Source organism: Molothrus ater, chromosome 1, assembly GCF_012460135.2.
Source record: "Molothrus ater isolate BHLD 08-10-18 breed brown headed cowbird chromosome 1, BPBGC_Mater_1.1, whole genome shotgun sequence".
Lineage (NCBI taxonomy): Eukaryota > Metazoa > Chordata > Aves > Passeriformes > Icteridae > Molothrus > Molothrus ater.
The window spans coordinates 131297198-131313227 of NC_050478.2; the positions used below are offsets into that span (position 1 = coordinate 131297198).

The 16030-nt window shown below is 39.4% G+C and overlaps 1 protein-coding gene across 1 annotated transcript; it reads left to right on the forward strand.

Annotated features, from left to right (window-relative positions):
* The first annotated feature begins 46 nt into the window (after positions 1-46).
* On the forward strand, positions 47-13819 carry MTERF3 (mitochondrial transcription termination factor 3). The gene is made up of 7 exons (XM_036400187.2): positions 47-859; positions 3239-3391; positions 4380-4569; positions 6967-7114; positions 8298-8369; positions 11127-11288; positions 13563-13819. The coding sequence occupies exons 1-7, from the start codon at positions 529-531 to the stop codon at positions 13755-13757; spliced, it is 1251 nt and encodes a 416-aa protein (XP_036256080.1). The 5' UTR covers positions 47-528; the 3' UTR covers positions 13758-13819.
* The last annotated feature ends 2211 nt before the right edge of the window (positions 13820-16030 follow it).

The following is a 16030-nucleotide window of genomic DNA, read 5'->3' on the forward strand; positions in this document are numbered from 1 at the left end:
ACGCGGAGGAAAGGACGCTGCTGCCTACTCCCCCCCGTTTCCTTCCGAGTGGTCTCGCCCGGGCCGGGCCGGGGAGCGGGGCGCACACGTGGGCCGTGCCGCGCCGGTGAGGCCCCGGTAGGTCCCGCTGTTCCCGGGCCGGGCGGCACTGCCCCTTCTCCTGCAGGCTACACGCAGCGGCCGCCGGCGTGGGGAGCCCTGCGAGGGGAGGACGGTGGGCGCGGCCCGACTTGGCCTCCCCGCCCTGTGCGGTTTTACGTGGAGGGCCCCGTGCCCCCGGGAGGGGTTAGGTCCTGGCTGGGCTTCCCCGTGCTCCCGAGGGAACGGCTGTCCTAGAGGGCGGCGGCCTCAGACCCGGCTCCTCCGTTTGTGGCGCGTTTAAAGCCTGAAGGCAGTAGGTGGTGCTTTGTAGTGAGGGATCGCTGTAACGCCGGGGGATTCATGCTCCCGGCTGTACGGCGAGGCGGGCAGCGCCCGTGTCACTCTCCGGCCTTTTCCTGCCTGTAGGATGCCGTGCTGCGGTGGGTGATGGCCGTGTGGGCTCGGCACGCCTCCCGCTGGGGCTGCCTGCTGAGCACGGCCCGTGCTGCTGCTGAGCTTCCTCGGCGGCTCGGGGGTGGCGGCTGCCCCGTATGGGCCTGCCCTGCGCTGGCCCGTCGGGCTGTGCTGCCCGCTGGAGAGGAGGCGGCTCTGTGCAGAGTGCAGGGGTACAGGCAGCTGTCCACAGGGAGCTGTTCCCCGCCCGACAGCGCCAAGGATGGAGCTTTCTCTTCTCCCGAAAGTAACCTGCCTTCAGTGCAACCGGGGCAAGCAAAACCAGAAATATTGCCTGATTTGAATGCCAAAATACTGGACGAAGGTAAGAGGCTTTAAGGACTACAATTTCTCCCGAAACCTCAAATTATGTTTTCAGAATGCTGTGGTTCAACCCCAACTGGGTTCTCCTTTTTTGCCCTGTTTGCCTAAAATATATATCTGGAGTTCCTGACTTTCACTTCTGATTAGCTCCGTAGTTAATTCAGGTAGTTATGGTCGATGTGGCATGCAAAGAATACCTTTAAAGTGAGATAAAGGTATAATGTTTTGGGTAGAAATGTAGGTCTGGAGCTGCTCTTTGAAGGAGTTTTCATAACCCTACCTGCATCTGTTTGCCTTTCCCTCACAGATGTGGTGGTACAAACTAAAGGGTTTTGGTTTGGGGTTTTTGGGCGTTTGGTTTTGGTGTTTTTTAAAATTTTTGTTGGTTTTTTTGTTTTGTTTTGGATTTTTTTTGTTTGGGTTTTTTTTCCTTTTTTGTTTGTTTTGTTTTTGTTTGGTTTAGTTTTTTTGTTTGGTTTGTTTGGGTTTTTTTTTTTTGTTTTGGTGGGGTTTTTGGTTGGTTGGTTGTTTTGTTTTTTTGTGGGGTTTTTGTTTTGATTTGTTGGGTTGGTTTTTTTTTTTTTATTTTGAGTGAGGCTGGGAGATAGCACGCCTGAAGCAGCTCACACTCCACGGTTTAAGGGATCAGGAAGGACCAACAGGAGGCAGTGGTGTGAAGCCTCCTTAAGCGCTGCTCTGATGAGAAATGCTCACCCAACTGTCTTCTGAGGAAAGGAGATAAATGCAGCGGCGCCTTGGTGTTGTTGCCCTGAGGAAATTTACGTACTTTTTATCCCTACTTTTACATCTAAACAAAAATTATAATATTTCCATCCTTTCGAATTATTTTGGGTATGCTGAGGAAATTTGCTCTGAATTATTGAGCAGCTTTGTATGTTCAGATTGTGGTTTGAGCCCAGCCAGCCTGGATTATACAGAGCTTATTATTTGGGGTGGCTCAGACCTGCATCAGAGATCTGTGTGTGTAGCTGGTCCTGAAACAGTGCTGCACCAAAGTGATGGGTCAGCCAGCTGCACCTGTGATGCAGTTTATCCCCTTGCTAGATTTTTATCTGCCAGTAGACTGACGGGAAAATGTGTGTGTGTGTAGCATTTTGCCCAGTTGTCAGTCTGTATAATGGAATAAACATGATTGATAAATTTGGGGGGTTTTGGTAACTTGAAGTATGATTCCCAATAGGAAGTGTAAGGACTTTAAAGTGGCAATAAAAGACATGCATGTATCTGGAATGGACTTTATTGCATATTTGTTTGGTCCTCAGCAAGTTGAAAAAAAACCACTTGATATTCCTATAGATTCCTAGAGAGTTCCTGTTCAATGTGTAAATGTTGCTGAAAGCATTTTACTGTGCTTTTGTTTCTGAGGCTATCAGAAAAAGACAAGACCTTCAACAGCTGTCAAGCTAGTCTGTGCAACTCTTCCTGGAGCATTAGGCACATCCTAATTATTTGGAATTACTTGTAGTAGAGTTCTGGTGTGCCTTTGTTTCTTGACTTGGAAGAGTGTTACCCTGGTCTCTCAGAATCCATTATACAAAGGTATAGAGCACTGAAAATCCCCTTCCCAAAGAGTTTTTAATTAGGGCATCTGATCAGTAATCAAGCTGATAATTGATGTGGATGCTAGCAGCTAGCTTGCAAACAGCAATCTTAATCTTGCTGCTTTGAACTCCTATCAATGAAAAAAATAAATCTATTTAGAGAATTTGTTTTTTAAAGACAGTGAGTTCTGTGACTTGGAACACTTAAGGGAAAACAAGCATATGATGTTCCCTTTGAAACCTTAGTGAGTAGGAAGTTATTCTTTTTGCTGTTAGAGATAGTGGCAGTCAGCTGCCTTTCTGTAATGGATAAGACATAATAGATTGGCTGGAGTTGGCTGTGAAATACATTGAAAGTTAAAACAGCTGCATTTCAGGCTGCATATTCAGGAGAGTCACAAAGTAGTGGGCTGGTTAGGTTATGAAAAATAATCTTGGCAGTAGCCTTCTATCTGGCTGTGATCAGGCAAGAATGCATTTGTGAAAACATGAAAGACGATCCTTTTCCAGAGGGTGATTTGATCTCTTGTCTGCAGTGTCTAGGCAGCAGACTGAAGGCAGGCTGGGTACTACTCTCAGATTTGGCCATATGAGTAAAAGTTGATGGGCAGTGACCAGGAGATGGAACAGAGGCAAAAACTGGGAGCAGAGTCTATGTTTTTATGTTTTCAAATAATAGGCTGGCTGTTTATCACATGGCACAGTGTTCCTGCATTTTGGAAAAGATTTTAAGAGATCTGTATAGCATTTGGTGAGAGCAGCTTCTGAATGCAGTTCTTTCACAACATGCATTTGGGTTTTCTATATTTGTTTCTCAGACTGGGATGACATCCCACCTTCATCTGCTTTGGAAGTGATTTCTGAGGAAGAAGCTGTACAAATCATTGCAGAACCACTTCTCCCCATTCAGTCTTCCACTCTCCGAGATTATGTTGATCACTCAGAAACCCTTGCAAAACTTGTCCACCTAGGTATGTGTGATTTTGTTTGTGTGCTCTGCCTATGGCAGGAGCTTTGCAGATCCTGTCATTTGTGCTTTGCTCTTACTGATTACCTTGTAAACTTGAAAATGGTAGCAGTGACCAAGGGTAAAAAGCTGCAGAATGTTATCCAGGGTAAATTGACAAAAAGAGGGGACTGTGTCACTAGCAATGCCATACTACTGGGAAACAAAGCTGGCTGGTATTAGTCTCTTAGTGCTATGGGTGTTAGAAGGAGGCATCTCCCACAGCTTCAGAAGGTGGGGATCACTGTGTAATTGACTTGGTCTTTCTTCTTTTGGGCTGGTTAAAGATGCTTTAATTTGCTGCAAAACAAGCTGCAGCTCTTCATCCTTGGAAGGAAGGAAAGAGAATGGTTGCTATGCATAACATTAGGAGTGAGGCACAGCACACTGGAGAAGCAAGAGGCAAGGGCTTGACAAGAACCTTCCTTCTCGTCAAAAAACACTTGGACTACAGAGATGCCCAAGTTCAAGCTTTCTCACCACCTTGTTGCCCAAACGTGCGAAGAAGACTAGAAGGAGGTTGGAAAAATTAATATTTGAGAGAGGCAATCTGTCCCCATGTAGTAAGAAATTGTCATGTGTGAGTCAGTATACAAAGTCACTTCACTGCAAAATTGTCATCTTCCTTTTTATAACAGATTTGGAAATTTCATGCACACATACTTCTGTGCAACAAGAGCAGGTCTCTAAATGTGGCACATGCAGGTTTCACTGCAAAGGTCTTTCTTCAAAAAATAAACTCAGCAAAAGCTTCTAAAATGACTGCTTATTTTATCTGGAGTCTTTCCACAATATACAAGGTGGTGTAGCCTTGCTGTGTTGAGTAATTAAAGTATGCAAAATCAGTGCAAAAAATTGAGTAGTCCTATACATTCCAGCATGCCTTTGGGAAGCACTTACAGAAAGCAGGGTCTGTGTTTAATTAAAACAACTTCTAATTTTGTTTGTTGTAGGAGTTGACTTATCCCAAGTGGAGAAACGTCAAAAGGCAGGTCAGCTCTTACTGACTTTGGACTTTGAAAAAGATGTAAAAAAAATACTTCTGTTTCTTAAGGATGTGGGTGTAGAAGACAATCAACTGGGACCATTCCTGACCAAAAATCCATATATCCTTGGTGAAGATCTGGAAGCTTTAGAAACCAGGTAAGCTTTTCAAGAAGTAGCAGGGTGTTAAGCCCCTTGCCTTGAAGATCTGGTTTCCCAGTTGGTTTACTTTGTCTGAAGGAGCCTGCTGCCTGCTGCCTCCTTTCTTACTCTTACTCCTTTCTTACCCTGGCTGCATATTCTTGTGCCTCCCCATCTGTTGGCACTAACGTGTGATGTTATACAATTCTTGTATAACATAGACCTAACTTCTTTCTCCTCTGTTCTTCCAATCTTGTGTTCAATAAGTGGCCTTTCAGAAACAATATCCAAAAAAATACCCTATGTCATTTTTCCAGAAGCAGTTTTGAGTTTAGGTATCAGACCAGACTGCTCTTCTGAATGCTCTTCTGAAGAGAGGTTTGGGGTTTTTTTTTGTGATAAATATCCTAACTCTTCCATTAAGTCAGACTTTATTTTCAGTGGCACTCCTGTGGCACTGGCTGATTGGTAAAGAAGGGGCTAAACAGAGCAATCCAATTTCTTCTTAATTGTCTGCAGTACGATTCTTCTGTAAGTTTGACACTGGTGAATGATTTCCTGCAAGCTTTAAAGTAAGTAAGTGTGCTGTAAAGGCTGTGAAGTGAGTGTGTCTCAAATAGCTGTCTTTTGAAAGCTGAGTATCACCTTTGCATAAACAGTTCGGTGCAGATGGACGTGGTATTGGTTACATCACTCTGGAATGTTTTATTGCTATGGATCCCATGTTGCCAGGAAACAAAACAAAATTTCAATAGGTTTGGCATTTGACTTCAGATAAACACTGTAAAAGTCAAAACATTCCATAATTCCTAACAATTTTGACAGTTGCAAATCAGTGTCTGTACTGCAGCTGCACCAGATGCTTTGTTTTATGCTGGTGTTAATGATGACTTAAAACTGTTAACATGCTACATAGAACTGCTGAGCCCTGTAGTGGAACGAGGGCTGACCTTGGTGCCAGCAGTCACAGATGTATCTCAAGCTTTGGCCAGGTTGAATAGCTGTGTTCCTTTAATATTCCAGTTTCTACAGTCAGGTTACTACAATCTTGCCATCTCTCTTTTAAGTTTCTTGCCTTTCCAGGAAGAAATGCTTTAAGTGTGAATCTTAATGATTTGTTAACAGAAGTGGAGTCAGGAAAGCCAAAAGATTTGATTTTTAATCTGCTCTTTTAGCTGTTTCTGGGATGCTTGGAAGATGTGCCAGTTCCATTGTCATTGCCTGGAGCCTAGGGTCCTACTTTCTGTGTTGGGGTGCCTGCTCAGTTAGAAATTGGTCCTCTAGATCTTGCTTTTCTATCTTCCATCTGGGAGTTTTTGGCTTGTGAAAATTTCTGAGGATTTGTGGAAAGGGGGAAGTTGAGTGACTGGAAGGTAATTTTATTTTTTTTCTTTCCACAAGACATGGTTTAACAGAAAGCCCATTTTTTGCTGAATATCTGCTTCTGCAGAATATTCTGCAACCCATTTATTATCCTAATTACTACCAAATAAGGCAATTCTTGTTGTATGCTCTAAGTTGATCTGACTGCAAATACTTCTCATATTGCAACTACTCTCATCTATAACCAGAGGAAGCCTCTCCAAATTGTAGTTTAGTTGTTTAGTACATGGTAGTATGTGGATTAATTGTGTCTCTTTACTTGGTGTGCTGTATTTCTCCTCTTCAAGCATTTTTTTCTGGGAGCTGTGGTAATCATCTACTGCAAGTGGGACTTGAAATAGGATTTCACTTTCACTGAAATCAAAGTTTGGAAAAAGTTTTGACTTGGAAAGAAGGAAGGAAAGCAAGCTCTGTTAAATATCAAAACTTGAGTCAACTCCTCTTGCTTTCTGACAGCCAGATGTTTGTTACTCATTTGTTAGACCAGTGACTGAAAATAGGGCAAACACAACTTCAGCTGATGTAGAAATATCTTTTTCAACAATATCTATACACACAGCATCCTTGTATGATATTTCTACTCAAATGCTATTGGCAAAACAGGAGTGTATGAGGTATAGGACTCCATTCTTTCAGCAGCAGAAATGGAATTCATTAAAATAGCAAAAGGCTGTATATATCTTCTTGTCCATACCCTATTAATGTGTTTGCAATCTAGGAGACAGACTGGTAGTTAACTGTAGGTTAACATTGTTATCTGCTTAAGTACAGCTGGAAGGAATTAAAATCTATCTTCAGTATTGACATTCTGCTCTGAGGTTTATTTTACTTCTAATTAATTGGAAGGGAGGGTATTTTGCTTTTACGATAACTGCAGATTTCACCTTAATTATTTTTGGCAGGGTTGCATGTTAATGCTAGAACATCTGTCCATTTATAAGATATCACTGAGGAATTTAAGTGATCACTGAATAAATGGAGGCAATATAATTTTCATCACTGGATTTTATTTTGTTTTTGTTCTCTTTCTAGAGTGGCTTACCTAAAATCAAAAAAATTTGGTAAGTCAGAAATTGCTCAGATGGTCTCAAGAGCTCCATATTTGCTGTTGTTTTCAGTGGAAAGATTGGATAACAGACTGGGTTTCTTCAAAAATGAACTTGGTCTCAGTGTAAAAAAGGTAAAGACTGAAGTGTTCACATATTTTATTAGTGACAGTTGTAAGGTCTTGCGATATGAATACTCCAAAGTCTTTGGAGATTATCAACAAACATTGTGTTAACATCAGTAATGTTACTAGAGGGTTATAGGAGGGTAACATGGTTTTAACTGTCTATGGAAGTGATATGGACACCTGACATTCAGAGGACCTGAAGTACAGTTTCTGAAGATGACCTGCTACAGTTTATTATCAAATAAGCATGTGGATGTCCAGTTCTGTTATTTGAGGTGGGTCAGAGGACTGAATTAATTACTGAAACAGCAAGCAGCTCTTTTAACTTCTGGAAAATTATTTGGTGCTCTTCATCTCTTCAAGATACTTCAACATAAAGAATTTAAAAATAGTCTAATTTGTGAGTATCTTATCTAGATAAATGCCAAATCATATGCTCAGCTCACCAAGAGTGACCTCTGTGTTTGCTCATGGGTGCACACCACATTATGCACTTAGCAAGTATTCAGCACCTTGCTTTGAATCTTAAGGGCAGGTAGTAGCTGGACATGCCTGGAGTACCTGGGCAATTTTAGTTGTCCTGAAGTAGGTGGGGATTGCAATGAATACCAAATTCCAAGTGGAATCTTGGGCTCTTCTGTTAGCTGAACAGTCATAGCTGCTACAGTGCCCTGTTGCTGGCCTTTCCATATTTGAGGTGAAGACATCTCCTCGGAAAAATGTTTAGCCATCACCTTGTACTCAGGGTGGACTACAAGTAATCAGACACTTCAGGGAATGTGGAGTATTTCTTGTAGTGCTGTTACATGTGGCCTAGCCAGATTCAGAAGTTAGCTCCACTGCCACTAAAAACCCTTTTACAGCTTCCATTGGGTAGTGTGTTGTTTTACTTTTTTTAAAAAGATGGGAAGAAACAACATGAGGGCTGAGAGAAATTGGGCACTTGAGCTTACTTTCCCCTTTTGATGCATGCTTTTACTCCCTCTTCCTACCAGCTTTAGAATTGTATTATTTTTTGTTTTCTAAAAGAACATATTTGAGTAGTGTTATGTGTCTTAACATACTGCTGTTTCATGCAAATTCATCTTTGGTGTAGAGATAAAATGAAGTGAAAAAAAAAGTTTATATAGGATCTTTCTTTCGAAGCCTTCCTTAAAACTCATTAATTTATGTGTTTTTCTGATTGTAGACAAAGGACTTGGTAATTCGTCTTCCAAGACTACTAACTGGCAAAATAGAGCCTGTGAAAGAAAATCTTCAGGTGAGCTTATGAATAGATATTAAAAGTGTATTGTATATAGTTGAAGAGTTGTCAGGAGATAAAATTCTTGTAGGGAATTGTGTACAGAAAGAATTTAATTAAATGATTTTGGTGGTGATATAAAGTAACTGTTAAATCGTGTATTTTCCTCTATAGCATGCATACTTACTCAATGCATGCAGCATTACCTTATTCTCTCTTCTACTCTGATGTATTGCTTTCCTGCCAAAAGTTGCTATATGATGACATAAATGGTTGCCCATTTTTTAATGAGTAGAAAAATACTCAGTCTTTTTCCCCTCCCCTTAATTAGTACGTTTTTTTTGCTAACTTGGATTGTCCGTGAGTATTTAGGAGCAAGACATGTGCAGTTGATTATTTTTCTCCTGGCAGGTAACTAGCCTGCCAAAATGTGCATTTGAGACCTATTGTCTGATAGCAGATGGTCGTTAATTGTTGGGTAAATAACTTCAAACCCCTGGGGATTCCTTTCCCTTTTGAAAATGTAAGTGTATTGCTTTAATTACTGTGCTGCAAAGCCATCGAGGCCAAACAGCATGATGTAGTGTAACAATTTGTGAAATTCCATTATTCTATAACAAATAACTATAAATCAAAATGTATAATTTTCAGACAGACTCACTGTTCTGAAACTATTAAACACTAGAAGTCTTGCAATCTGAAATGTGTGTGTGGTAAGGGAGGAGACTGGAAAGTAGCAGACTGTTCTAATTAATAGTGCTTTCTTTTAAACACACATTGTTTCCACAGGCTAGGGAGCCATTATTATAATGAATGTGTTTTTGAGGTCTTTAGTTCTATGTGACTATCTTGTTTATCCACCAAGAAATACAGCATAGCACCTCTATTTTTAAAATGTGTGAGAAAGGGAAAGAAAGGAAGGATTTTTAGGTCCCCACTGTTGGAATCTACTAATTCTTAAAAGCTCAAGCTTTTCAGGAGGTTGGATTCAGAATCTGTGTTCAGACCTGTATGTCCTAAACTGCTGGTGGGAGGACAGTACTTGGAAAGTGATATCACATACCAACAGTTCAGAAGTGATCAGGCTGTATCCCTCATTCTGAATGGACTGTTATTTAGAAACAAGTACAGTAGCTGATCTTGGTTGTCGTAAGATACCAGTCATGGACTGAATGTGCTGAAGGATTGCTTAGTCCATCCTCTGAGGGTTTAATCAAGCACAATTAGAGATTCATTGACAGGGTAAAACCTGTCAAAGCTTTCATTACCACTGCCTATTGTGGGAATAATACATACTTTGTTGACTATTGCTGAGGCTTATGCAATAAGGATATTAGCATGTGTGGCCTAGAGAGTTATTGAATATTAAACATGTTTGCTGTCAGACTGAGTGCAGTCAAAGCAGCTTACACGTAAGCTCACTGATCATGTCGAGGGAGCCGTTCCATGTCACAGAGCAGAAGATAAAAGCTCAAGATTCTTGCCACAATTACCTCTATAGTGGGGCCCAGCTTTATCTCTGCAGTGATTTAACACGGGGTCTTAACTCCAGTTTTGTATCTTGATGCAGGAAGTTAGCCCTGCCAGCTCAGGTCCACAGAAGATCCTACTCATGTGCAAACACCTATTTCCATACTTGAATGCTGTCTTAGTTGATTGGTATTTTGTATGGTGAACAAATATTTAGAAAGCAGAAAAGCTAAAATAAGGAGTTGAAAGACCTGACTATAGTTGCCTCTAGAAACAGTTCCCTGCAAGGATTTGGAAGTCCTAAGGTAAATTCAAAACCCAGATTCTAAGCCCTGCCCTTCATATTTGACAAGCAGTTCTGGAAAAAAGCCGCAGTCTTGGCACATCAAATTGGTCGAACAAAAACACCACCTTCTTGCCAGTTGAAGTACCTTAGTTTGATATGAAAGTCTGGTTATGTTAGCTGGCAAGCACACCCACTTCATGACTGAAAACAAGCTGCTTGTAAGTGTCACTGGAGGATAGAAGAAATTACTGAGTTAACAGACACTCTTGTATGCTGAATTCTTTCTCAACAGCTCAATGACTTGCTTGCCATTCTGCACTTTGGGAGGAGTGCTCATGATTTTATTGAAAAAATGTGTTTTGTTTTCCTTTTGGGAAATGATAATTGAAGTCAAGTCAGTCTCTGAAAAAGACATCTTACTTTAGACTTTATTGAACTGTAGAATAAATCGAATACACTATGTATTCTACATATCTCTTTTAGGTTCAGCAGTGTTAAATTGAAAACTATAGAAATTATACTCCCTATTTAAAAAAAAATGTACCTTGGATACATTAGCAAAAGAAGTAACACATTAGCAAAAGTAGGCACTAGCTATTTGGTTGCTGTGCTTTACAGAGCTCAACAGCTCCACAGGAAGAAAGTCTCTTGACAGCTTGGTATTGAAAATGATAAAGGACTCTTAGGGGGAGATCTTTATGCTTTTAACTGCCATACATATGGAGACGTGGCTTTTTTGTTCATATCTCAGACAAACTGAAAAATACATAACATTCAGAGAAGTTATCTTTATTTTGGGGATATTTTATAAACAAATTACACTTTAATCTAGAACAATAAATAATTTGCATTGTCTGACTTGAGAAGAACTGAAGTGGCAGATATTTTTGTGGTTTGCATTCTTGTTGCTGTGTAAAAAAGAATAGAAGAATTTTGCATTAGTTTATTTAAGTGGCACATTAAAATAAGCTGAGTTTGCTGTAGCTGACTTGCAAAGATAAAATTGTGCTCTTTTTCAGGTTTGTCAAATTGAACTTGGTTTTCAACGTAATGAAATTCAACAGATAGTGTGCAAAACTCCCAAGATTTTAACTGCAAGTAAAAAGAGACTCAAACAGACATTTGACTACTTACACAACATAATGGGCATTCCCCACCACATGCTTACTCGCTTTCCTCAGGTGAGCTGTTGATCTGAGAATAAATTGTAGGTGCTTTTGTCACAGCCACTTCACTAACGTGCTGAAGGTGGAGCCTTGCTCTGTGCAGAACATAAGTGAATTCTCCAGCTAGCCTGTGCCTTTTACTCTAATTTGGATAACTTTAATTAGCAATCCAGAAACTATTGAAGATTTCCGATGGAACTGCTGCTTATTTTCCCTTAGCACATGTGACATCACTGCCCACAGTCTTGTGATATTTAAGGTTTTTAACAGAGGCAGTCATGCTCATCTCTTCTGTGTTCATGCAAGAGAGATTACTGCCTGCTTAGGGATTTGCTTGTCCTGAAATCTTACCTAAGAAACACAAGAGAAGACAGATAATGCAGAAGATCTGTTCATTAGATAGCATTATATATATAAATATAAACATTTCTTTCAGGTTTGTCTACTTAAAAAATAACCTTTAGAAATTTTAGGACCTGAAAATACAGTGTAAAGGTAAGACAAGTTCTGTCTGTTAGACAGTCATTAGATTATCATTGGTCTTCTTATTGCTGCAGCAATTGCTAAATTACCACAGGATTGAAAATAGATTTGTTTCTTAATTACTATCTTGGGTTTTTTCTACCTCCTCATTACTGCTATTTCCTCATAAATTGAAAGCTGAAAGTGTTAGTCACTTCATTCAATGACTACAAGCAGTTGTACTATCTTCTTACAAGGTAAAAATGAAAGTAGAAATTACAGCTTCTGAACTGCAGTAATTTTCTTTCTAAAGCAAGTCTAGTAGAGAATCTAAGTGGCTAGAAAGCCAAAATTGCATGGGGGAATAAAACTATTCCTCAGGATTTTGATTATATTGCTATTTAATCTATCTTTAATTAACAAGGATGCTTGCTTTTATGCTCATCTTTGTTACTTTGCCCTCCTTCATCTGTAAATTACCACAAGTTTTGCTCACTTCTTCTCAGTTGCCTTATTGTTGGCTTTATGGTGGTTCACCTCATTATTTTTCTTCCTTTTGTTTGGTAGGGTAAGTGGAGTGTTTCCTCTATTCCTTATTCTTGGCACAGTCTCTCCCTCTCTTTCCTGTTCTTCCCTTTCACCCTTGAAAGCTGTGAATTCCAGGATACAGGTAGTGCACATCAGTCTGTGTATGGTTGGGCCTTAGCTTGTGCCTTCACAAATACATATTTTATCTCCATCCATACTCACTTTTATCCTGATTGATGATAACGTTAAAAATAGGAAGTATACAGGATTTTTTTTTGGTCAAATTCTCTCTGATGTTACAGTTGCTCTTCTAACCATTCTGTCAACTATAAATGGTGGTTAAGTGGTTTTTTTTTAATTTTCTCCTGTATTTTGACTGCCTCTTAAAATTCAAGAGGGGCAGAGGAGGAACAGTAGTTTTGTTTTTCCCTCCTTGTTCAAATTAATTTCCATCCTCATGGAACTCTTCTTCCATCAATGGAGTCTCGTTTTTAGTAAAATCTCTTCTTCCTGTGGCATTCACATTTTCATCATTATTGCCTCTAAAGCATCTCTCTCTATTCAGTTGTACTGCTCAGGAATGAACTTGTGACTTATGAACTTTTATGACTTAAATGTGCATCTCATCTTCCCCACTTCCTTCTCTTTTTAAATGTTCTACTGATTTCTTTTGTGTTTCCCCTACCATTGTCCTCATCTTTAACTGCCTAGATTATTTTTTTTGTGGCAGGTATCTTCAAAGGTAGGCATTGCTATGCAGCAGAAGACAAATGGTTGCTTTGAACCACCACACTGTGCCTTTTAGCCACATTATCATGACAGGAGTCACATCCACTCACCTCTGCCCTTGCCACCGTGCCAGTTTGTAATTTGCATTATGCCCTGTGGTCACCTCTTCATTTCTTCCTTGTAACAGTGGTTATTTGAATCTGTCCGATGCTAGAGGGGAAGTGCTCCCTGTTACTGAATGTCTCCACTGTCTTGGCTGTGATTACACAGTAATTACAAAGTAATATAGTTGTTATATAGAAACAACTCTCAAGCACATTAGGTTTTTTGTATCACTCCCTGGTTGTTGTTGTGTATGTCAGCATATTGTATTGGAGTATTTATTTAGAGTTTAGATAATTTATATATAAATGTAACCTACCTGGTGTTTGACGTAAACTAAAGGAAAATAAGCATATTATTCGTTTGCTTCCTAGAGCTTCAGTTTGTCTAAAAACAGCTCTAATTTTTGATGCCTCGGGGTCTGACATTTAGACAACCTAAAAAATGGTTCCCTTTTTTCTTTCTTAGGTTTTCAACTCAAAGCTATTACGAATCAGAGAGAGGCATATGTTTCTTGCATTCTTGGGAAGAGCCCAGTATGACCCAGCCCAGCCCAGCTACATCTCCCTGGATCAGCTGGTATCCCTGCCTGATGAGGTGTTTTGTACAGAGATTGCCAAAGCCTCTATGCAGGACTTTGAAAATTTCTTAAAAACACTTTGATTAGTAACACATGTAAAAAATTATAGAATTAAGTTGCAAAATAAACATACTTTATAAAACTACTTCCCTTTAAGGTCTCTTAACTTTTTAATTACTGGTTTAAGAAGTCATTGTTTATGAAGTGTGTAGGATTTAAAGGATTACAGTAATACTTATAGTAACTTAAAAATGTATTTCAGAAGGATTGAGCCAATATGTTGATTGCTACTAATGCAAGCCTTGTAATTAACCACTAACTTAATTCAGAGTGGATGATGCAGCACATTAACAGAAAGGTAAATTCAAATTCCTCCTTTTTTGCTTTTGATAATAGCAGAATTTTGGGAGATTGGAAAAAACTGGCTGGTGACTTATTCCCCATCTTGCCCTCTGTTATCTTCTCCTTTCACCCTCTTCCCCAAAAGTTAGAATAGCAAGATAGTGTGATAGTGAAGTAATATGTTTACTTGGTTGAGCTAATAATAATAATGTTATTCTTTTCCTTGTATGGTAGAATCACACCATTAATATGTGAAGCTCCTCATACAGAAAGGCATTTTCTCAATAGGTTACAAAGGTGTTTCTTGTCGAAGCTGGTTGCTGAAATTGGTATCCTAAAAGCTGGTTAGAAATGTCCAAAAAAAACCCCAGCAAACAGAATTTAGGAAAATTATAAAAAGAAAAAAAAAAGATGTTACTGTCCCTGAAATCTAGAAGAACTTTATTTTAGTTACTTTTCTCTTCGCTGTGTTCAGTTTTTCTCCCCCCCCATACCAATGAGATTCATGTGGCTTTAATACACAAGTAACCATGTGAAAAGAGGCTGTAGTATATATTAAGGTGATAAGAGTTGATCAGCTGTAAAAGCTGAAGTAAATTCTGACATTGGGCATCATGGGAGTATTGAAAATACTTAAACTTATCATTAAACAGAGCACGTTAATATGGAATTATCAAATGCTTCACAGTGTATTTGTGAAACAAATTCCCAAACAAAACAAAAAAGCTGCCTAAACCCACATGCAGAACTATTTGATGTTGTTTAGAAGTTTGAATTCCTTCATTAAAAATAGCTCAGAAATCTGAAATCCAGATGTTTTAATTTGGATTTAAACTTATTTAATAAAAATGCCTCAAAGTTTTAAAACCTCACTGTTGAAGCTAAAAATACCAATTTTTATGCACACAGCAGAATAAAATCCAAAAGGCTAAATTCTATTAATAGGTGGGAAATAAAGATTAAAGAGATCTAAAGAATGAGAATAGTAGCGATTCTGGATTATGACTTTGGAGAAATTCTTATTCGTTCAAATTAAGAATTAGAAAAACAAGAGCTTGAAACACATTGAAAAACTACATTCATTGTCTGCAATAAATCTGAGATTATCTCTTTTGTATTTTTCCTCATGTTTTCTGTTCCATTGGCCTGGAAAGATTGCTTGAAATACTCTATTGAATAGACTGTTCTCGGAGGAGATGCCTAACAAATTTCATGGTGGCTGAAATGTGCTGACTAAGCACTTCCCCCCATTGCCTCCTGTTAAAGTATCCAAAGTCCGATATGCTTACTTGGATTTTTGACTGTATTAAATGCTAATAACAAACTGTAATCGTCAAATAATATTGTAAAAAATAATGTTCACAGTAAAAATGTTAGTAGAAAAAATCTGGGCTCATAATGTTGGAGTTAATTTTTGCAGATTTTCTCCACTAGCCTTATGTGCCAAACCATCGTAACAGAAATTATATTACAGAGTCTGTATATGTCGAATGTCTCAAAGTTTGAGCTTTAAATTCCTTTACTATTTTTAAATGTAGGAATGATTGCTGCCAGAGCAAAACCAGTTTCTTTGAATTGTTGAATTCACAAGCTTCTGCCAAAATAGCTTCCTCGAACCACGATGAAAAATGGACGGAAAACATTTAAAGGGAGTGCTAAAATGGAAGGGGAGAGGGGATCAAAGAACTTTTTGAGGACCGTGACAAAACCTTTGTGGCTTTACGATTAAAAATAAAACAAACCACAAACTTTTCTGGCTGAAATTACCCACTGCGTTACCTACTACCAATTTCTGTGCTCCCCCCCACGTCGGCATTTTGTTTCTTTCAGTTCGCAGTGGTCCCTTCCTGCAGGAAGGCCTGGGCAGATGCAGCGCTCTGTGCCACCCGCTCACCTGGCGGCTGCGATACCTGAGCAGAGATAGCTTTCTGCTCCTTGGCGTCACCCATTGTTGCTTTGCTTTTCGTGCTTTACAAAACGAATTTTTATTTTTCTGTTGTTTCCTCTGTCACTT

Bases quoted from the DNA above. Each gene is read 5' to 3' on its own strand.
- MTERF3 (XM_036400187.2), top strand. From the start codon at position 529: ATGGCCGTGTGGGCTCGGCACGCCTCCCGCTGGGGCTGCCTGCTGAGC. The intron at 7,115-8,297 runs GTAAAGACTGAA...TTCTGATTGTAG, and splicing joins TTGGTCTCAGTGTAAAAAAG to ACAAAGGACTTGGTAATTCG. The intron at 11,289-13,562 runs GTGAGCTGTTGA...TTTCTTTCTTAG, and splicing joins TGCTTACTCGCTTTCCTCAG to GTTTTCAACTCAAAGCTATT.